The following is a 23,205-nucleotide window of genomic DNA, read 5'->3' as shown; positions in this document are numbered from 1 at the left end:
TCCAAATTAAGAGAATTCGTGACCCTTTGAGAGAGGAAATTTTTTATATTTCGTAATTTTGAAACCCTTTCAATGACTCACTCAATTGTTGTTTCATGGCTTTTGTCCTCTTGCCAGAGACTTTTGAGGGCGTAAAAATACACCCTTAAATAAAAGGTTATCTTACATTGACAAAAAAAAAAATTCTCAGCAAACATTTGAATTCAAAAAATTTCAAATTAAATACATTTTAATTGAGAAATTATCATACAAAAAAAATATCACAAAATTAAATGTGCAAAACAGAACAAAATAATTTTGAAATGTCTACAAATTAAATTAAGATAGATATAAAAATTTATTCTAAATTCATTTTACTAAAGTCTTGAAAATACTATTGGATTGATTGGTCGGTAGCTCCTGCAAGGTTTCCAATAAAACTGACTGATACATAATAACTTTGTTTTTATATTCTATTCTGTGGCATTGGCTGTGTTTTTGGGGCTTCGTTAATATGGATTTTGCTAATCGTGAGTTTGTAATAAATTTCAAATCAGGCTTATTTATTGTAGAATTAAAATAAGTACACAAATTCAAAAGGAAAATTACAAATTCTTTATGATACAAAAATATTATTTCATAGAAAAATTATTTCAAAAAATCAACAGAAATCATGAATAATTTTGATTAGTCCATAGCATGGCGTTCTAAAATGTTACAACTATATTTCTAATATGACGAAATTTAATATTACATATTTTTTATAAGTATTGCATTTATAAGCATATCTAGCAAAAATTTAATTATATTTAAGCATGTACATGCTTACGGATTTTCGGAAGTTTCCTTAGTTTTTGCTTGGGATGTAAGACATCCTTATAAGCATTTTTGAGCCTTGTCAGGCACTCGATTTAAGCATCTCCAAGCCTGTTTTAGAATTTTTGTATGCTTATAAAATAAGCATCTAACATCGATTCGTGCCCTTTCAAATGTGATTTTTTAGTAAAACTTAAAATTTCAAGCAAACCATAAGCAAAATGTTTAACTTTTAAAGGGCTAATCCAATAATGCAATCGTAAGATGTCAATAAATGCGACTCTGATTATTACGTACCTTCTAGCTCCTCTTCTAATCTCTCTAAAGGTCACTTTCACCATTTTGTTTCTCTAATAAGGTTAAATTCTAGCTCCTCTAAAGGCTGGTTGGGCTTTTCCAGAAAACATTTGAATATGGGGAAGGGGGATGGAGGATATAAAATTTTTTGGACATGATGACTTTTAACCCCCCACCCGGACAGCAGGTTAGACCCCATAGACATTCAAGTTTACCCTCCGGACAAGGCAAATTTTGTTGATTTTTCACTACCACCCGGACACTATATCCTACACCCCTCATGTACGAACATTTTCTGAAAGAGCCCATTGTTGTTGACCCGGCCTGCATTTTTAGTTATGTTATGAGTATGTCACTCTGCTAGTAGAAAGTGTTACTTCATAGCAGATACGATATGGATTTTTTGACCAAATTCCCATCTGATAATTTTTTAACAAATCCAACACACATTTCATCGTAAGTGTAACCAAGGCCATAATTCACATGAAACGAGGGAAACAATTTCTCCATTTTTAAAATATATTTAACGCCATCTTGAAACGATTTCTTATCCTTTGCGTCGGTAATTTTGCTGACATCAGCAGTTTGGAAATGATATGGTGAAGACCAGGACTCTGTGGATATTTCATATTTCATTTTGATCAGAACCACTCCAAGGATGGTGAAAAGTAAACGACTGAAAATCTCAATTGAACGCATTCCTGTAAATTGAAAAATGAAATCTTTTAATTTTAATTGTTTTAGAAGGGGGAAATTTGTTCCTTTTTTTTGAGGTTGCTCGATTGTTTAAGCATTTGTTATACATTTTTTGGAAAGCTAAGGGGTAGGAGAATCAAATTCTTTTTCGGACACTTTGGTGTGATTTTCGGACAAATATGACGGTCTCAAGCAGAAACCATAGGGTCAAAAATTAATGAAAATTTTAGCTTGAGAAAACGGAGACCTGTTGTATATTTTTGGAAAGCTCTCAAAAAATTAAGATTAGAGATGTATTGCGATTATAGGGGATTTCAGTACCTAACTCGAAATATCGAGCTCCCAAAAGCGCAAAAACTGGACAAAACAGCTCTTTCTTGCTGAAAAACACTGTTTTTAAGGATTAATATCTCGAGTTAGGTACAGAAATCACCAAAGTCTCCGAAAAAAAACTGGAACCTGAGTAATTTTGATTCTCTTACCCCTTAGCTTTCCAAAATTGTATAACAGGTGCTTTGACCAAAACAATCGAGCGATTTTACAAAATTCCCTCTACTATTTGTAACACAACGGAAAGAGACTGACTAAATGAAGACTAATACAATCGGATTGATTTTTTAACTTGTTTTCACAAGTCAGCGTTTTGAAAATTTCGCTAGATTTATTTTCACGGTAAAGCAAACAATTTGGGAAACGCAAGTTTTTGTATCTCACAAATTTAATCCGAAAAAATTATTATGAACAGTTCCAAAAAATTTGTAGTTCCCGGAGAGAGGACGTAAAAAGTGTCAGAACTGTATTTTGGCGATTTAATAAAATTTCTATATTTGGCGAACGACCCATTTTTTGTTGAATATTTAAGCTTAAAAAGAATGAAAAAAGCGGTTTTTAGGAGAAAATAGAGACTAGTGTGAAAGAAATTGAAATCCGGCAAAAATTAATTTTGGCGAGTGACCTATAAATCTAAATTTCTTCTCTTAAAGTAGCAGAAAAAATCTTTCGCTGTCGGTCATTTTGATTTCCAAATATTTAGCGACTTTTTAAAACTTTTCAATAAAAATACCTGTTCTTGAATTGAATGATACAATTCCAATCTCATTAATGATAAGTTGAAATTTCTCTTTGGCTTCATCCGTGCATTCCCAAATGCAAAGTTCTTCACCCTGTTAAAGAAATAAAAAAGAGATAAATTTCAAAGAAGAGGTTATGGTTTAAGAGAGTACAAGTGAATATTGGGTTCTTGCAGAAAAAAACCGTAAAAAAGGGCAGGGGTTTCGAAATTCTTTTTGTAAAATTGCCATTACCATGGGGGTAAATTCTAGTACCTAGGGGGTCGATTTGATATGTTTGTCTAGCTAAGTGCAAAACACGTGTCTAAGATGGTAAAAGTTTAAATTTCTATGGGTGTCTTGAATTTTGGAATACGAGATCAGAGTTGGGAGGTCATTTAAAAAAAATAAATCCAACAAGTGGTCTTTTTGGTGCCACCCCACCACCACCAATGCCACCGCCAGGAGAAAAGGTTTTTCCCCAAAATAATTTAATTACCAATGATGAATCTTTATATTCCTTCAACAATGACAATCCCATTTCAACCAATCTCTCGTTGCTAATTTCTTCAGAGACGTTTTCTTTCTCCGGTTCTGATTAAAAGAGAGGAAGTTTGGAAATGACTTTACGTACTAGAGTTAGCCTTTTAAAAATTGTATCGTTTGTTAGTCTGAATCGCAGACCTCTCTATATATAGACATACTTCCTATATAGAGTATTAAGCAGCCTCTATAAGAAGCTCTTTTCGCTAGAAGATGAACATACAGAAGCCTATCGTTTTGTTAAAGAAAGGCATAGCCCGGAAATACTCAAGTAAACCACCAGGGAAACGAAAGGTAAGGGTGGATGCTAAATAGTAAGTATTAAGTTTGTCAGTACACAGACCCAGTATTTACGGCTAATTTCAAAATTCATTGCCGTAGAGGGTCTATTGTCATTGTCTTTTTTCATTTGAGATTTTTCAAACCGACCGCTGCGATGGAGTGTTGGTGAGAGAGGGGAGACGATGAGAGAAGTGTTGTTATTTATGAATCATACTTCATCGCAGAGATCTCCGTACGGGAATTTTTTTATCAAACAGACAATGCGTACAGAGTGTACTACGGAGCGATAAGCGTGAGATACACTCTGGTACAGAGTAGTATTAATTACGTACGAAGTCTTAGAAAGATATGACCCAGCCGGGTGCTCTAATTTTCCAATGAAATACCTGTAGCAGGTTTCGAAGGCATGATAACAACACCCGCTGATCGTCTTTTTTCTCTCAAGTTTTTCCTGTCCTTTCTATTTTTGGTTGCTTCTTTCAATCGATAAGGGTTGACTTCTAGTTAGTAAAAATTATGAAAACAAAAATTGCAGAAAAACAGAAAAAAGCAAAAAGGAAACAGGAACCGGGAAACCAAAGAGCGGGGGAATTTTTTTGGTGCACGTATTACAAACAATGAATGCGTCTCTTTAGGCTTAGCTCCACCACTTTGGAAATTATGGTGCAGGCCCGAACTAGGTGAGAACAATATTTGGTAGTATTTGCAGTATTCTGGCAACTGATTATCTAAATCTAGAAATGGTAACACTTACTCCTTATACGAATGTTATTCATCTTTCGAATTTTTTTTTTAGGCTTAAATGTTATGATGTATTTTTCTTATTTTTCTTAGGTTTTTGCCAAAATCTCAGCGTCATTTCCCCATAATGATAAGCCTTACCTGAAGTACTACTTTTCTCCGCGGGTTCAGCATCTGAAAAATAGAGAATTTGTCAAAGATATAATAAAAACTTGAAATGTACCTGAAAGTAAATGATATGAAGTATTCTTAACACCTTACATGTCTTTTTATAAGAACCAGTAAATTTTCAAGGCTGGGCTGTTCTTAATTTTTTGAAATTTCCAGGCTTAAATTTTGTTTCTTTACTTAAAAACTTAAAATGGGTTTAAAATTTGTTAAAATCAGTACCTTGTTAGTAATTTCTGAAATCTGAGGCTCAGAATTGTTCTTAATTTGTTGTTAGGTTTTGGCCAATTTTCACTGACTTGTGTTCTTATAAAATTGTTCTTATAAAAAAAGCTTGTATTTTAATACTTACCTATCAAACAACTACTTAATTTAGCCTTAGGAGGAGGTTCCAGTACCCCTTTTCTCAAAAATATATCTGCTTTGAATTTCGCACTCCTTTTTGAGGGTCTTTGAACTTCTTCTTCGTGTAATATTAGTTCTAAGCGTTAGAAGATTAGTTATTAGAAAAATCATGATTTTTTATAATTGAGCCATTCCATCAAATTCCCATACAGGAGGGGGGAATGGACAAACTTTATTACGTCAAAAACATTTCCTGGAAATGCGAGAATACCTACCCCCTGGAAAATGACATAACTTTCAAAAAAAACTTGGAGGCTGGACAAACTAGAATCATCATTTTACCCCAGGAAATTTTGAAACGATTTTATCACCCCCAAGAAAAATGTTCATACCCCCTGGAAAAATTCTCTTTTAGAGTCCCTAGAAATCTTCCATCGCCCCAGTATGGATGTAAAATGGTCCAAACTGCCTTTGATATATTTGCTATACTGCATGGGTTATTTTTCTGGTCCAATATTCAACTTCGATTTATTCACGTTTAGTTTAAGAAATTTTAAAAGGTTTTGAGCTTTCCAACGAAACCAAGTGATCAAGATAGTATTCCAATTTTCAAGTACTCAAGAGCCAAATCCTGGCTTTTCGCAGGTGTTTACATTAAAATAATGACTTACACATGTCAAGAATAGAGTGATTAGCAAAGACTTTAGTAGCTCTTGTCAAATAAGTAAGGCTGCGACCGCAATCGGAGGCGACCCTAAGGCTCCTCTTTCGATAGCGGAGGATAAGGGGAGGGCGCCCCCCTATGTCTCTTGATTGCTCACTCACTCTTGATCCTTCTCATAATAGCTGAGCATCAAGCAGAGAGGCATCAAGTACCATTTTGGGAATCTTTGGTATGACCCGGCTAACAAATAGAGCATATGGGCTCTTCCAGAAAAAAATCGTACACGGGGTTGGAGGATATTTTGTCCGGGGGGTAGCAAAAAATCATCAAAATTTGCCTTGTCCGGGGGGTAAATGGGGGGGGGGGGGGTAAATCACTAAAAATTGTTATATCCTCCACCCCCAATGTACAATTTTTTTTTCTGGAAGAGCCCTATAGAGAAATGATGAGAAAATCAACTGAAATTTTACCTTGTTGAGCTTTCTTCAGTACTGTTTCTTTCTTTAAACTCGAAAGCAAAGATGATCTGGAGCTTAGTGTCTCTACATCATTTACAGCCTCTTCAACAACATATTGAGAATCCATTGCTTGGAAAGTGATTGTTTTCGTCCTCTTCTTCTTTGAATTCACTTTTGGTGGTTCTGGTAAGCTTTCTTTGGCTTCTATCTCTTTATTTCTTTGCTTCAATCTTTCAGTCAATGACATTCTGGACTTTTCTTCCCTTAGTGGTGGCGGTTCACTTAGTTTTTTGACGATAGATGTTTTCATTCCAAAAGCGGCACGAGGCTTAGCAGTACCTCGAGAGGAACGAAAAAAGCTTTGCTTTTCAACTTGAACATCTTCTGCTGGTGGGGGAGGAGGTGGTGGTGGCGGTTGGCTCTCACAGAAAAGAGAGCTTCCAGGGGGATCGCCCGGTGGTTGGGTAGCACCGAAGAATGATTTAGGTAGTGTGGGTGGTGGAGGGGCTGAGCCAAATGATGTTGCTGAGGATGGAGTGGAACCGAAACCTCCACCGAAAAGATCATCTGGTTGGTTTGATCGAGGTGGTAGGGGTGGTGGAGGGGCGGCCCCAAAGGGAAATCCAGCGGCAGGCTGGTCTAATGGTTTAGAAGTAGAGCCAAAACCAAAACCCATTGTTTGAGATCGTTGAGCGGAGCTAAATGTTGCAGGTGCTGGTGGCGGTGGTGGAGCGGAACCAAATGATGTTGATCGTGCTGGAGATGGAGTGGAACCGAAACCTCCAAAACCGCCTCCTGGCGGTGGCGGTGGTGGTTGTTGAGCGACACCGAAAAGACCACCTGGTTTATTTGATTGAGGTGGTGGTGGAGGAGCGGTCCCAAAGGAAAATCCATCAGCAGGCTGATCTAACGGTTTAGAAGTAGAGCCAAAACCAAAACCCATTGTTTGAGATTGTGGAGCGGAACCAAATGCTGCAGGTGCTGGTGGCGGTGGTGGAGCGGAACCGAAACCACCAAATCCCCGAAGTGCTGTTGGCGGTGAAGCGGATCCGAAATCGCCAGATCTTGCATGTGCTGGTGGCGGGGGTGGAGCAGAACCAAATCCACTGAAACCAGTAGATTGAAGTTGTGCAGGAACCCGTGATCCAAATACTGCTTGATCGCGATCGATTAGTGCGTCTTGTGGGATAGATCCGAACCTTGTTGAAGCGGATCCGAAATCGCCAGATCTTGCATGTGCTGGTGGCGGGGGCGGGGGTGGAGCAGAACCAAATCCACTGATTAGAGCAGGAACACGTGATCCAAATACTGCTTGATCGCGATCGATTAGTGCGTCTTGTGGGATAGATCCGAACCTTGTTGAAGCAGCGGTTGTGGCTGATCCGAAGAGACTATTTGCAGCTGGAGAAGAATTAGGTACTCCGAATAAACTTATATTTGAATCTGCTTTGAAGGTACTTTTAGGTTTTTGCTGTAATTGCGGAGGTTCTACATCATCTAAACTGTTCGCCGTCATTCGTGCTGCACTTCTTGGTCTTCGCGGTGGAACAGAAGGTGTTTCTAATGCTTCAGCTAAAAAGGTGTAAGGAAAAAAAATTGAAAAGAGATATACCCCAATTTTCGGGTCAGGCCTGGGCTTGCTTAGCATTCTAGCACATTTAATGACAAATTTGTTTCTACCCCCCCCCTCCTATTATACCTACCATATTTATGCTTAGTGGGTCACGGGCTATCGTTGCCATGGTTAGATTATCTTAAAAAAGCTTCTACTTAACGAGATAGTGGAAAAAGTCGGCTAATTTGAGGCCTCGAGTCTTTACAACCTGAAGGAGATGTGTATATTATGGAGGAGGGTTGTACACATTTCAAAAGCTTAACGAATTATTCAAGCCTTTTATCATATAGAAAAATGATAATTTTGAGAAGCTTTGATTTAATTGTGGTACTTTCAAACAAGAGCTTTGAAAGGTGTTGTTTAAAAAAATATACTTTTTTTAATAAGAATCAGTACAATTTTGCTGAGGCTCGCGGCTGTTCTTATTTATTTGGCACTTTGAGCCTCAAATTGTTCTTATCATATAATTGTAATAAATCGGTGTAATTAAGGTATTTTAGGCACGATATCCAATTTTTACTACTTTGACCTCTAATTAAATTGCTTGAAATGTAATTGAGGTATTGAGGCATTTTTAGCACGATATCCAATTTTTACGGTAATTTCTCACTTATTAACGGTGTAATTGAGCATTTAGGCACGATATCCATTTTTACTACTTGACTCTAATTAAATTCTTGAACGGTATCAGACTCATCTTATTTATACGGTGTAATTGAGGCATTTTAGGCACGATATCCAATTTTTACTACTTTGACCTCTAATTAAATTGCTTGAAATTGAGTAATTTCAGACTCATCTTATTTATACGGTGTAATTGAGGCATTTTAGGCACGATATCCAATTTTTACTACTTTGACCTCTAATTAAATTGCTTGAAATTGAGTAATTTCAGACTCATCTTATTTATACGGTGTAATTGAGGCATTTTAGGCACGATATCCAATTTTTACTACTTTGACCTCTAATTAAATTGCTTGAAATTGAGTAATTTCAGACTCAGCAATGTTGTTAAAAGGCTCTTATATTTGGTGATTTTGAGCCTCATTGTTCTTAGAAAAGAAAAAAAAGTAGTGATACAAAAACCAGGACATTACCAACAACGTAAAATACGTCTTTGAGATAAATAAAACTTACCTTTTTCTGAAACATCTCTTGCGACCCTTCGATTATCTTTAACAGCAGAACGAGCAGATGAAAGGCTTTGGTAAGATGTCATTTTTGACATTTCAACGGCAATTTCATCTAATGTAGTGGTACAGGCGACTTCACAATAATTCATCGACATTGACCTTCTGGTTAAAGGAGGGAGAGCTGACCTGACAGGTGCACTCTCATAAACAGGCGAGGTTGGCGAGTAGGAGGGTGAGGTTGGCGAGTAAGAACGTGAAGTTGGCGAGTATGTCAGCGAGTCAACTGCAAGTTCCCTTTCTTTGATAAATGTCCTGGCATTTTTAGAAATAGGAGCCGATTGGGCTACGGCCATCGTGTCAGGTATTTCTAGAAGAAATGGAATGTGATACAAATTGTTCATCGAAAGTTTTGAGACAACACAGGAGCAGGAATAATGGAAACAAAGCGTCTCATTATTTGAAAATCCTTTATTTCACATTTCACGAAATTGAGAATTTCCAAAGGAAAAAGAGCTTTTCCGCGCCATTCTATTATCTTGATATGCAGTCATCAATGTAAGCAAAACAAGGCTGGAATATGGGCTACAAATCGATCAATCTATTGTAAACGAGCAATAACAATTTATCTACCGCTAAAACTACCGTCTACAATAATTTCTGGTCAGTCCAAGACTTGTTTGTATTTGATTATACAGTCAAGGTGGTAAAATTTGAGCAAAAAGTGAAAATCCCCACGAAATCTTACAACCACAAACGATTTGGAAGCATTCTAACTTAGGTTCGAAGAGTTGAGTTTAACTCTGAGTTATGTAATTTAGATAAAGCCCTAACAAATTAAAAGAGTCAATTGCATTTAACAGATAGATAGCCCAAAAGCGACTTTTTCACCCGAACTTCAAATTTCGAAAAACGAGAAAACAACCTTTTTAACCTTTTATTCCCAATATATTTCGACACAGATTCTAGCTGATTAGCATAATTCATTTATTGCAGAGCAGAAATGTCAACCGTTTGGAAGCTAGAAAACATCACTTGTGAAAATACATTAAAGGAAGAAATTTTGGCGGGAATTTAATTTGGCAGGTGGCCGAAAAAGTCTTTTCAGAGGGAATTTAATTTGGCGGATCGGCAATGAAATTAATTTCGGCGGGAACTTAATTTGGCGGACTATGAGTTTTGGTTCAAAATCAGTGTGAAAATGTTGAAAATGCGCCAATTTCGGGCCAAAATAGTGAAAAATCGAACGAAATATGAGTAAACTTAAATTTGGCGGGAACTTAATTTGGCAGATAGTGGAAAGAATAAATTTTGTCGGGAACTTAATTTGGCGGAATTCGGCAAAATCCGCCAAATTTTCTTCCCGACAAAATTTCTTCCCTTAAGGTAATCCAAAGTAACGGTATGCTTGAAATACAGTGAGGAATTGACGTCCGAACGTGCCATGTAACGGGAATGTCTCTTCAGATCGTCTGATCAGCCCCCTTGATGCCGTGAAGTAAAGGATGCCTAGATGATAGGCTAAAAGATAAAGCCTATAAAGACTGACGTCAAAAGAAAAACAAAAAAACTTACTTTTGGGAGGTCTTTCGAAAGGACTCTTTAGTGTAAGAATGCCACGCTTGCTTTTGGCTTCTTCGCCTACGTAAGCATCTTTTTGTCCCATTCCTACCATGACACCCTTTAGAAGATAAGAAATAAAAGAAATATTTTTTAGACCGCGGTTTTGATTTTAAAAGAGCCATACTTCAAATCCTGGCAGCCTTTAATAATTTGTTATATTATTGGTATATTATTTTCGAAACTTCTTTCGGTAGTAAATTACGAGTTTTGTACTTTTGTATACTGAATAGTAATTCAGATTTTATCATTTGCGCAGCCGCTAGAACCGTTTAAAAACCAAACTCGCAAATGAGCGTGAATGATGCGATTGTCAGTTAGGGTTTTGATATACCGGGTGACCCACGAAAAAGTATAAGAGTTTGGGATGTAACTGTGTCCGAAAAAAATTGAACTTTAACTAAATTCTCTTTTCGAAAGGCAAACTTAAATTTTGATGTATCATTTTTTAATTTTGGAAAAGTAGTTATCGATATTTGGAGGTATAAAGTCAAAAGTCATTATAAAGAAACAGTCAAAAAACGTCAAAAAAGACAGTATCAGATTAATTAATTAATTAACAAATAAAAAGAGACATCGAGTGAGAGGCATATTTTAATTTCTTTACCGGAAGGATAACAAAGGTTGGCAATCCTTTTTTAATCATTTTTATTCATTTGGAAAAGTACGACCCCTAGCATTAATACAGCGACGAGCCCAAGCCTTCTTAACGAAAAGACAAAAAATAGAAAATGATCAAAGGAAAGATGTTTGTTCTGATACAAATTTGATACTGTTTTTTTTGAGGTTTTTTAACTGTTCTTTATAATGACTTTTGACTTTATACTTCCATATCTCGATAACTACTTTTCCAAAATTAAAAAATGATACATCAAAATTTAAGTTTGCCTTTCCTCTTTACCACGAAATAAGAATTTAGTTAAAATGCAATTTTTTCGGATACAGTTACCCTCCAAGCTCTTATACTTTTTCGTGGGTCACCCGGTATTTCAACTCGATAGGTAAAAAAAATATTTATATTAATATTCGCTCAATCTTTTTTAGATACCCAATACCAAATCTAAAACTTCCAAAATAAAAACATAGATAATATTCGATTTGGAATTGAGGGTTGAATGATGCACGATTCAAGATCCTAAAAAAATCAAAGGAAAAGGTTAGGTACTCGATTATTTTTTCGTATGGACAATTATACCTGATGTCTGGGTCTACCAACGAGGGTTGGGATGACAACTTTGGGAGTATCATCACCTGCAAAACCAGCCTGAAAAAAAATTGTGACGTCAGTTTTTTTATTGTTCAAAAATCAAACAAGTTTAGAACGCCATGAGCTTCTCTCAATTGGCTCTTCTCATGGCCTGTCCTCAACCTCATAACCGAACTGAAAAATAAATGATACTGGTGAGGACTCTTTCACTGACACTCTCGCTTAGAGTTGTTATTATGACAAATTTCCCAAACCTTTCACACAAAAAGCCGCATTGAAAGTCAAGTCTTGACTTTCATCTCCCTTGCATCATAATTGAAGCTGGAAGTAACTAGAAAAAGTTAAATCTGCTAAAATTAGCTTATATATCTATGGTTGGTTTTCATTTTCTAACCTTAACTTCGGCCATTCCAGTGTCCAATACAATAGGGGGGTTATCGAATATCTATAAAAAAAAAGGAAAATAATAATATGTTTTCAGGATTTTCAATATCACTTTTCAATATCAGTGATACTGTTGAGGGAATTTCATACATGCCATGTAAAGGCCGGTCTCCACTTTCGCACGACATAAGCTAAAACTATTTGACGTTTTTGTAAGGTCATTGTCGGTTGAAAAAGGAAGCAATTCCATTTGTCAAAATTGACATAACGGATGAAAAAAGTAGAACTTCCTTCAACTTTTTTTTGTTCGCACTTTTTCATGATGTAATCTTTTCTTCAGGCAAAAAAGTTTAAGAAAAAAACTGTCGCCCATTTCGAGCAAAAGTGGAGACCGGCCTTGAGACTGACTTTCCTTTAACTGTAAAACACTCATCTGAATTTTGATAGGCAAGATTTAATGCTTTGCTGGTTAGATAATGCTTTTAAAGGCTTGGGGAAATGAGAAGTTTTTTTCGCGTTTGCGCAACGCAACATAATCCATCCCACCAACCTGAAACGCTTTCTCGTGTCTCCACCACATTTTACCTTCTACCAAAAGTAAAATCTCAATTTTGTCCCTTGGACGGTGGAGCAAAATTGATTCAGATCTTTCGGTTATTTCCCTCATTTTTTGTCCTATGAACCGTAAAAAGAAACCATGAGACGCACTTTTTTCTTGTGTTGGTGGTATAGAGCATGTTGCATTGCACCAACGCAAAAAAAAACTTCTCGTGTCCCCAAGCCTTAACTTTGAATGAAAAAATAATTTCATTGAAAACCATGATGATAATTTGGTAGGCCAAAGTAACGTATAAAACACCATTGAATAATATGATATAATTATCTTTTTCCCCCAGAAAAAAATTCAAATGAAATAATATAGCTCACAAAATTGTTAAACTAGCCTGTAACAGGTGATTATTGAAAAATCTTATCGTACTTCGCATTATCTTTACGCAAAGAAGAGTTTGGTACAGGCTAGTTGGAAACTTACCGATTCTTCCTTCGCCTCGTCAATTCTTGAGCTAAACGAACTAAGCGAACGTGTTTCTTCTTGGCGCCGTAGCTGGGTAACGAAAAAAAAGGTAATTGAACTAGTGGTTTTCAGATTAGCTGTCAGTTAACTTGATACACGCTTTTTTTATAAGAATGGTGTGATTCCATTTCATCATGGATATTCTTAACTTTTCTGGGAAAATCATCCTAAATTATTCTTACAGCATTCTTAGGTTAGGATCCTAATTCAGACATACGTCTCAAGCATAAAATGACATTTTTGTGAAAGGAGTGAGCCTTTTGCCTTACTTGGTAATTGACAACTTATAATTCAAAAATGCTCTAAAAATGGCATTCTTAGCTTGAGTAGAAAATTCCATGATGGTGATATTCTTGGTATATTCTTAATTTTTTGGCCATTCTCATCATGGACATTCTCATGAAGCTATTCTTCTAAAAAAAAGCGTGTAACAGATGGGTCATTATATTTTACGCGCAAGGTAAACCTCTGAAGATACTTAAAAATTAACTATCTGAGGAAAATAGACAATTCTTCAACAGAAATCTTGTTCCATGCCGGATTGTCAAAAACTTAACTCTTTTGATGTGGCACCCTCTATTTATAAACAAAATCACGTTGAGAGTTGCCACTCTCTTTTGGTGTTGCACATCCCTTACAAAATCAAGATAGATTATTCTTTAGATCGTTTGTTTTCACACATCCCTTTAGAGATTCTGCGTGGTGTGCAGGAAATAATGACGATCTGATCTCAGGTTACTGTAAATAAAATGCTCATATCAACTTTTAGCGATATAATGATTGTGGTGTAAACGTTTGAGAGAAAACTAACCCAGCTGACACACAGCGTTGTTTCAACTAACATTTACAACGTCCATATAACATTAAACGAACGTTGAAATAACCAGCTGGGAATACATTATTATTGGCGTAGTCGCGCGGTCCAGATGCGTGCCAATTTAATTATTTAATTATATCCCCCTAAACTCGATTCAATCCTTTTTGACACATTTTTCTATTGCCTTTAGGTGCGAAAAAAAGACTGGGATGGTTTTAGTGGGATAAAGTGGACAAAAAATGCCCGCGCGGAAATTGGCGGCTACGGTCGAAAAGGTGTATAACAAATCGTTCAATACATACAGACGGCCCCTTTTCTTCGTCAGCAAGACTAAATGAATGATACTCTCCATCCTAAAAATCCATATGAAAAATAAAAAGTCGGAATTAAAATTAAAAGACACCCCTGGTGTCACAGACCCGCTGGGACCCCAGCCCCACTGGGAAATTGACTTGATCTCATCCCAATCCGAAAATCAATGTTTAAAAACTGCACTCCAAAACCATGTCCACTGAATTTTTACCCTTGGAACAATAAAATTTTTGTCCCCACTTGAATTTCGATAGGAATTTTTATCCCCACTGAGGAAAAAACTTCAACCGGGGCTGTGAGACAGGGGTGTTAAAAGTCATTTCAATTTCTGTATTTACTACTGAAACATTCAACCAAATGTTAGTACACGTTTTTTTTTATAAGAACAAACTATATAAGAACATAAGGCTTCGAGGCCAAAATATTTAAGAACATTCTAAGAACATTCTATGGCTTTGGAGACTTAAAAACATGCATTTTCTTAAGAAATTACATCAAAATGCTCAGAAAATGCTGAAAATAAGAACATTTTAAGAACATTTTTAGGCTTCAAATCCAAAAAACTAAGAACATCCGAAGGCTTCAAAAATTTTTGACGTTCTTATAAAAAAAAAACGTGTAGCGAGACAAAATGAGGTTCCTTTTTTGGATCGTCAAAAACCCGCGAAAAGAGTTTTCATGGCGAGGGGCTTTTTGTTTGTTCTTTAGACATTAACCTTTTGATAAGTGCGACTGAAAAGCTCTCGGTAATATATGAAGATTCTACTGAGGGAAGGTCTCCCTTTAATTTGTGCGTGTCCCGGAAAAAAAGTATCGAGTCGTACCAATTCTATAGAAAGAAAGTTCTTGTGTGTTTCACTAAATTTGCAATGTTTATCAAAATTTCTCTTTGTGTCATATTAATTGTCACGAGACAGTTTTTATGAAAAACAAAAAAAAAACTATTTTCAATAACTCTAGACTGGAGTCGTTTATAATGCTTGTAATACTAATAATACCAATACTAATAATAATAATACGGGATTTAGTTTGTATAAACGACTGGAAGAATCCGGTGTTCCAGCCTTATAGATACCCCGGCTAACTACGCAGAAACTTTCGTAGCGAGAAAACAATTTATCAAGCAATAACAAACTCTCAAAACAAAATCAACTCAAATGAAAAACTTTCAATACACAAATCCACACACATGTTTTTCTCAAGAATTATTTTGAGCGGGAAAAAATTATAATTGCAAATATTGACACTTTTCTTTTGTTTGGAGTTAGTGCACAAAGGTTTCTAGACGACTAAAATTGTTCCCTTTATTACTTTTTGCTTTATTTCTACTATGTATGAATCCGTATGAATTAGTCGTCTAGCTTGCTAGACTACAATAACTATTACGTCGTAAAAATCGTAAAGAAAGTTAATTCTTTTTAATCATAATGACTGTTGTAAAAACAATTATTGTACTTGTATATATTTTTGCTCCGGCCTAGGAGCCTTTAATTCTCTCTTCCGACAATGGTTAAGACATTTTTTGTCTGTTTATCTAATCCGATGATCTATTCCGATTTAACAAAAACGGATCACTGATTCCGATAATACTGTGATTTGATTGGCCGAATAGTATTTAGAAAAAGATGGCTATCGAAAGTGGACTAGCTGACTGTGTATAGCAAATACTGGCAAATCTCAGTGAAAAATTGATCATTTTCATCCTTATTCATGATGTTTTGGACATGATTTATGAGAAGTTTGATGGTGTGTTGTACGTTGTACTGTATACTGAATTCAAATACGTGTGTTTCTCATGATTTTATGCTGTAAAAATGATCTATTTTGGACTTTTGGTCATTTTTCATGATGATATATAATTGGTGGTTGTCCCTTTTGGATTTTCAAACTTGACAATGAAACTTTCAAACACACAGCCATTGATACACAGTATTTCTTGTGGTGTTATGTATGGCTGAAAATGATCCTGTTTTGGACTTTGTTATTGTCGTATTCATCATCGGCTTCGGCTGGCGACCGTTCGAGACTTTTGATTTTTCGTCAAACCCAACACAGATTTTTTACAAACATATCACTATGAGAATTCAATAAAGGATACTGAAACACAGTTCCTGTGTAAATTTTAACAAGATTGGAGAAATTTTCACAGTCAGACAGTGTTATGGTTGAAAATTATCATTTTTGGACTTTGTTGTAATTTCATATCGCGGCTCTGGCGACCGTTCCTTTTGATTTTTCAAACCCGACACAGATTTTTTACAAACATATCACTATGAGAATTCAGTATAGGATACTAAAACACAATTCTTGTGTAAATTTGAACAAGATTGGAGAAATTTTCACAGTATTATGGCTGAAAATGATCGTTTTTAGGCTTTGTGTCGTAATTTCGTCACGGCTGGCGACCGTTCTTTTTGATTTTTCAAACCCGACACAGATTTTTTACAAACATATCACTATGAGAATTCAGTAAAGGATACTAAAACACAATTCTTGTGTAAATTTGAACAAGATCGGAGAAATTTTCACAGTGTTATAACTGAAAATGATATTTTCTGTCTTAATTTCATTGGCTGGGGCGACCGCTCCTTTTGAACATTTTTCAAACCCGAAACAGGTTTTTTCCAAATATAACACTATTTATTACATACACCCTATTGTACCATTTTATTTGGTTTATCCTACTCTTCTCCAAGTATTATCCCAGCAGAAAAAATAATGCTTAGCTAAAAACCCGTGGCTTAATGGGATAAACTTTTGCGGGGATTAAATTTTGCTGATTTCGCGGATTTGGGTGTCATCCGCGAAATTAAGTCTCAATGGAAATTTGGAAAGGCCTCATCCTAGTCTAGCAAGCTAGACGACTAATTCAGACTTATTAGAAATGAAGCAAAAAAGTAAATTTTAGTCGTCTAGAAACCTTTGTGCACTAACTCCAAACAAAAAAAAAGTGTCAATATTGCAATTAAATTTTTTTCCCGCTCAAAAAAAATTCTTGAAAATAAAATATGTGTGGATTTGTGTGTTAAAAATGTTTCATTTGAGTTGATTTTATTTTGAGAGTTTGTTGTTGCTTAATAAATTGTTTTCTCGCTACGCAAGTTTCTGCGTAGCTAGGCCCAGTATCTATAAGGCTGGAACACCGGATTCTTCCAGTCGTTTATACAAACTAAATCCCGTATCATTATTTGTATTTATTATTAGTATTACATGCATTATAAACGACTCCAGTCTAGCCTCATCCGCGAAATATTTCTAAACAAAACTCAAAATTTGTCAAACAAATGCTTTTTGAATGTTTACTGGCATAAAAGAAGTGCTAATAATGTGTACATATTTCAACAACCAAAATGCACGATTTGACAGTTAAGTCACAAAATTGTGAAAATATTGCCACCCAATAATGCCACCCGCGAAATTAAGTCCCCGCAAAATTTTTAAATTTCGCGGGTATGCCCAATCGCGAAAGTTTATCCCATTAACGAAATTTTATCCGGACAATCAAATCAACGGCGCATCATGGCTTCGCTATTGGCAAGTTTAGAAAAAAATAAATTTCATCGCGCCGAATGGGGTTTCCTAATTTTGACGTTCGAATCATAAACGTAAAAAAGACGGGGGTAAAACGTTCGAAATCACGTCAGAAATGGCGCGCGGGTCATATTTAACGATTTAACCCACTGTAATATCACTTTTTTAGGTGCTTATAATCACTTTTAATTATGAAATGTATATATTTCTGAAAAATACAATAATTTGTCTACCATTTGGTTTTTATTTGGACTCTTAACTCCAAAGATTTGTGTACTACTACAGCCTCTGAACTTCACTGACTTTTTTAACAAAAATCTGAAATTCTATCGTGTTCCAAGGTTTACAGTGAATCATGGCAGTTTTATCTTTTAATAGTGACAATCGTTTCTGAAAGTTCAGGCTTAGGGCTATTCAAAAATGTATAATAACAATATACTTTATGGTCAACATTCTACAGAATTTTCGTTTTGAAAATGTTGCATGTTTTACGTCGAAAGCTTCAATGTTTGTTTACAAGTCAAGGGAAAACCCGCTTTTAGCCATATAGAATAATTAGAGTGACAAAACATTCGAAAAGTATAATCAAAGGGCTTTCCAAATATGTATAATGTTATGGGGTTTCCTTTTGAGGAATGTGGTGAATTTCGAACGAGAACAGACGGCATGATAAAAGTTTTGTGTAACTTTTCTAAAATCTAGATTTTGACGTAAAGGACATAGGAAATTTTAGCATAAGTATTAGTTTTTAATTTTATAAAGAACTCAAAGCATTTACAAATCCAAAACATATTTTATATTGATCTACAAAATAAATTAACCATCGAGCTGGGTTTGATTTTCAAACTAGCAGCTTAATTTTCAAATATTGTACTGTATAAAATAGTCTTACTTTACTGGAAGAAAAACTTCGAAAAAGAATCCCTTTTTCGTACAAATGGCCGACAGTTCTCTCTAGCTCAGCCTTTTTTTGCCATTTTTCATCTCCAAATTAAATAAAAACTTACTGGTCATCCATGGGAGTTTTTGATATCCAAAATTGAATCACCATTTGATAAGAATAAAGTTTGGATAAATAAAGGCTACCTTCGAAAACTGAATTTCGAAGGCAGGAAAGTCTACAGCGAAAACTGAAGCAAACAAAGCATTCCATTTTTCTACATACATACCTCTTTCCAATCAAATCTCAATTTAATTAATTTTACAACTTCCCTTCATTCTCAGGTTTTATTTTTTAGAGTGAGAGTAATAATTAAAGGTTTTATTTTTTGAAAAGCTCAATGTGTTCTTTTCAAAAGCCAAACTGACAAAGTCACAAATGGAACTATTTGTTTTGATTTTGATTGCAACATTTTCGAATCTTTCGAATGCGTGACGCAATTTGATTGGCGCAAAATAGAACACGCGCGAAAAAACAGTGCAATGACTTCTTCTCTGAGATGACAAAAATCGCAACACCAATTTGGTGCGATGTATAAGAACTTGGAAATATTGACTTCTAAATGTTTATCTCCTTTAGCTCCAATTTTGAACTTTTTAGTTGAGGATGAGTGGGCGGGGAATGGGCTTGGTTATTTAAGCAAGAAAGTGCATGTGTAATCACTTAGAAGAGCTAACCNAGAAGGTTTTGGGCATAAATTATTTGATAAATTTTTTACAGTATACCCCTGGTTGTCAAAATGCAGGTTTGGTGCCCCCAAAAACGGAGGTGTAGTTAAAATCAAATTATTAAGCCCAGTGGTAATAGGGGGAAAAACTATGAACATATTTGTGTTTTCCCTTAAATTTACGACGCGATGGATGTAAAATTTATGAATTTTATGAAATATTTCAAGATTTTCGATATTGCAAAGTCCAAACTGAAAATTTAGAAATTTTCAAAATGACAATTTTGATTTAACAACGTCTTAATCAAGTTTCTGAAAACCAATCTCTTTTGAAAATAATTCCATTCATGTATGGAATAAGCTGTGAAAATTTTAGAAAAAAAGCTTAACTGAAACTGAAAATATTAAGCTTCAAAGGTATTTTTCTTCTATATTTTGCAAAAAACGACAGAATTTGCCGTTTTTGCTGATTCAGCGAAAATTTTTATATATAATGTTAATTTTTTGTTATAAGCTATTACCTCAAGCTGATATGAATGGAATTCCAAGATTTTTTGCTGTTTCTCATATTTAGAATTTTAGGTTTTATCAGTGCTGATTCTAGGGTCCCAGAATACTGGTTGACCTTTAAGATGCAATATCTTTTACCCATCCTCTAAAGTCACAGATGTATCTGCATTTTCTGAACGGCATTAGGTGTAGAAAGTTTCCTATACCCCGTTTTCATAACTTATTTTCAATATCCAAGGAGCTAGAGTGAGTTATATGCAATTTTTATCTAATTTTGGTGTTAAATTATTTCCTTTAGACGCAAATATGTTATTTTGAATCTGTCTCAAACCAGCAAAAACATGTTAATTTTTAAGTATAACCATCATTCTTTCAAAATAAACAAAAATCGTTTAATTCTGATAAATCTACAATTCAGAATCCTCCGTTTTGGGGGCCGTCTCCGTGTTGGGGGCCATATACTGTAGTCAGAATCTAGACGATGTTATCGTCCGTTACAATGATAGTAAAGGCGGGAAAATATGGTGGTATGGCGTTATGGCGGTATACGGGAAAAAATCGGCGGGAGAGTTTCGAAGAAACGGGCGATAACTCTTTGGCATAAAAACTGTTTTGCGGTTTTGCTTGGACTAACCAGTGAGACTGGTTAGTCGCTCCGTGGTGAAAACTGCCTAAGTTTAAAGGCCGAGCTTGGTTCAAACGATCAAAAACACGCTACTTTGTGTATTTATTATGAATCTTATGAATCACAGGCAGTGTTTCATTAAATATGTGAATGCCCTCATATCTCCACTCTTAAAAGTTATTTCCATCTGGTGTTAGCAGTTCTTTGACAACTTGAAAAATTTCAAACAAAGTTTATTGTGGACTTTTAAAACTGCTTTTACCGTACGATGACAACTTTCACATTTCCTCAAAATTTGGGATTTCTCAGTTTTATTTGAATTGTCGAGAAGTTCATTACCTAGTTAAAAATTCAAGTTTTAGGTACTCTGTAAAAATTATCAGATTATTATTCTAAATTTTTTTAGGTAAGCTAAAAATCAGAAATTGGACTGTTGCATGCATGGGAAAATAATGAGAATGTTTGTCAGTAATTTGCAGAGAGCACAATACCGAAATGAAATATTTAGCACAGCATCCTGGTATATCTTTGAGATTGAGACAATATTTCAATCGACGTTCTGGGTATAAGTTGAGATTATGACTTAGAATATTTCACTTGACGTCCTCGTGCAATTTGAGATTGAGACTTGTTATATTTCAGTTGACGTCCTCGTACAATTTGGGATTATAACTTGTAATATTTCACTTATGACGTCCTCGTACAATTTGAGGTTATGACGTGGGATATTTCACTTGACGTCCTCGTACAATTTGAGATTGAGACTTTGAATATTTCAGTTGACGTCCTGGTACAATGTGGGATTATAACTTGTAATATTTCACTTGACGTCCTCGTACAATTTGAGATTATGACTTGTAATATTTCACTTGACGTCCTCGTACAATTTGAGATTATGACGTGGGATATTTCACTTGACGTCCTGGTACAATTTGAGATTATGACTTGGAATATTTTACAGACGCCCTGGTATAAATTGAGATTGTTACTTATGTGTTATTATGACTTAAAACTTTTCACTTGACGTCCTGGTATATTTTGAGATTATGACTTGGAAAAATTTACACCATTCTTCTGGAATGCATGTTTTTTTTTATAAGCATAACGTTTATAAGCATATGCAGGCTCAGTTTTTGGTACCTAAACAATGGCTCTATTGTTTAAAACAATAGAATGCTAAGCATAATGCGAGCTTGATATAGGGACAGATACTTGCTTGTAAAAAAATGTCATTTTAAATCTGCCTTAGGGTTTTTACTGATTGGTATTTTTCCATTAAGCTTCATAATTTCTGGGGATTTCTTAACATGGATGATTCTCTTTTCATGCTCTTTTCAACGTCTCAAAAACTTTTTGGGTAGAAAAGAAATTCAAGCTCAGACCATAGCAAGATTTTATAAAGTTTAGCTAGATATTCTTGTTGCAAAGAAGTTACAAACTTATTTAAAAAATGAATTGATAAAAATTTGTTATTCTTAGAAAAGAAGGTGTAGTTCCAAGAAAATATAAAGGGAATAAAAGGGAGAGGGTATCCAAAAAGAAAGATATTATTTCTCTCGCCAGTTTTCTTTTTGTTTGGATTTTTAAGAATACCGAACACGGCTGGCCTCGCATACAGAAACTCAAATTCATACGATTTTGGCTGTTTTTGTATTTTGCGCCAAAATCGTATAGTCTAAGACTGGCAACTCTACCGACTGTAAACTCTACCGACTGCAAACTCTTTTCGGTAAAAAAATCCGTTTGTGAATTTTCTTCGGCTTTGGGCTTTTTTCTTAGATAGTGATGGCCATGGCCCCCCCAGCGGAGCTTTTTTGAAGGGGCGCCGAAGAGCAAGGGGCGCCAAAAGAGATTTTTTTAAACGCCTCAATCTTAAAAATCATACTTTATGCACCTTTAACTGCGCCCCAGGACCAATTTTACTGAGATAATTTTAAAATGCTTGCAATTTTTTCGCTCGTTTCGCTCGCAACAAAGTTAATTGGTAACTTCTTTCCAATCTAGCTAACTTACAAGTTTTTTTGCGTACAATATAGCATTATTAAATGAAAATCTAACTGCTTCTCAAGACCAATTTGCTGACAACAATATTGAAATTATAAAACATCAATTTTTTCGCTCGCTTTGCTCGCATTACACATTGTTTCTTTAAGTTTCTTTTCACTCTAGCAAGTGTTAAATTTGTATATTTTTATTTAGTGATTTAGGGTAACTTGGCAGTCGATTTTCATCCCTTTTCTATTCATCAAAGACATATACTCTTATCCACTAAAACATTTCCTTCCTCGTTATGCCTAGGTAAATGAATTAGTAAAAGTTTAGAAACTGGTGGGTGGGGTGCCACTTTGGAAAATTGGGGGGCGCCATTTAAAAAAAATTGACTTTGGCCCCTCCAGAAAAATTTTCCCACAACGCCACTGCTCTTCATTTCCAACGAGGTAATTAAAAAGAGTTTCGAAAAAACAAATTGAGCTTAATGAGGTGATAAAAAATTAAAATAAACTTTGAAGGATTTCTATTTACGAAAATTCTGTTCCCAGTTGCCAAAGCAAGGTTTTTCGTTTCGATTTTACACAGAAAATTAGCATGTATCCATGAAAGTTTAAGACGGAAAAACACCCCCGTCTCACAGACCCGGTGGGATTTTATCAGACAGTGGGGTTAAAAATGACGAACCAAAACTCGATGAGGATTGATATTCCCATGTTTTGATGATGGTTGGGGATTTGAATTT

The 23,205-nt window shown here is 35.3% G+C and overlaps 1 protein-coding gene across 1 annotated transcript in view; it reads right to left on the bottom strand.

Moving 5' to 3' along the window:
- Positions 1-666: 666 nt before the first annotated feature.
- Positions 667-23,205, bottom strand: part of LOC136803768 (uncharacterized) — a 70,433-nt gene continuing 47,894 nt past the window's right edge. Inside the window, exons 36-48 of the mRNA XM_067060495.1 lie at positions 14,189-14,239; positions 13,028-13,099; positions 12,005-12,055; positions 11,599-11,667; positions 10,359-10,464; positions 8,791-9,153; positions 6,051-7,610; positions 4,924-5,052; positions 4,545-4,577; positions 4,049-4,162; positions 3,337-3,431; positions 2,852-2,951; positions 667-1,793 (exon numbers count right to left, since the gene is read on the bottom strand). Of these exons, the coding sequence (XP_066916596.1) occupies positions 1,471-1,793; positions 2,852-2,951; positions 3,337-3,431; positions 4,049-4,162; positions 4,545-4,577; positions 4,924-5,052; positions 6,051-7,610; positions 8,791-9,153; positions 10,359-10,464; positions 11,599-11,667; positions 12,005-12,055; positions 13,028-13,099; positions 14,189-14,239 (3,066 nt within the window). The 3' untranslated portion in view covers positions 667-1,470. The remainder of the gene's footprint in view (positions 1,794-2,851; positions 2,952-3,336; positions 3,432-4,048; positions 4,163-4,544; positions 4,578-4,923; positions 5,053-6,050; positions 7,611-8,790; positions 9,154-10,358; positions 10,465-11,598; positions 11,668-12,004; positions 12,056-13,027; positions 13,100-14,188; positions 14,240-23,205) is intronic.

This window comes from Clytia hemisphaerica, unplaced genomic scaffold, assembly GCF_902728285.1.
Source record: "Clytia hemisphaerica strain Z4C2 unplaced genomic scaffold, Clytia hemisphaerica genome assembly, whole genome shotgun sequence".
Lineage (NCBI taxonomy): Eukaryota > Metazoa > Cnidaria > Hydrozoa > Leptothecata > Clytiidae > Clytia > Clytia hemisphaerica.
Note: the sequence above shows the minus strand (reverse complement) of the source record. Positions and strands in the feature narration are given on the sequence as shown.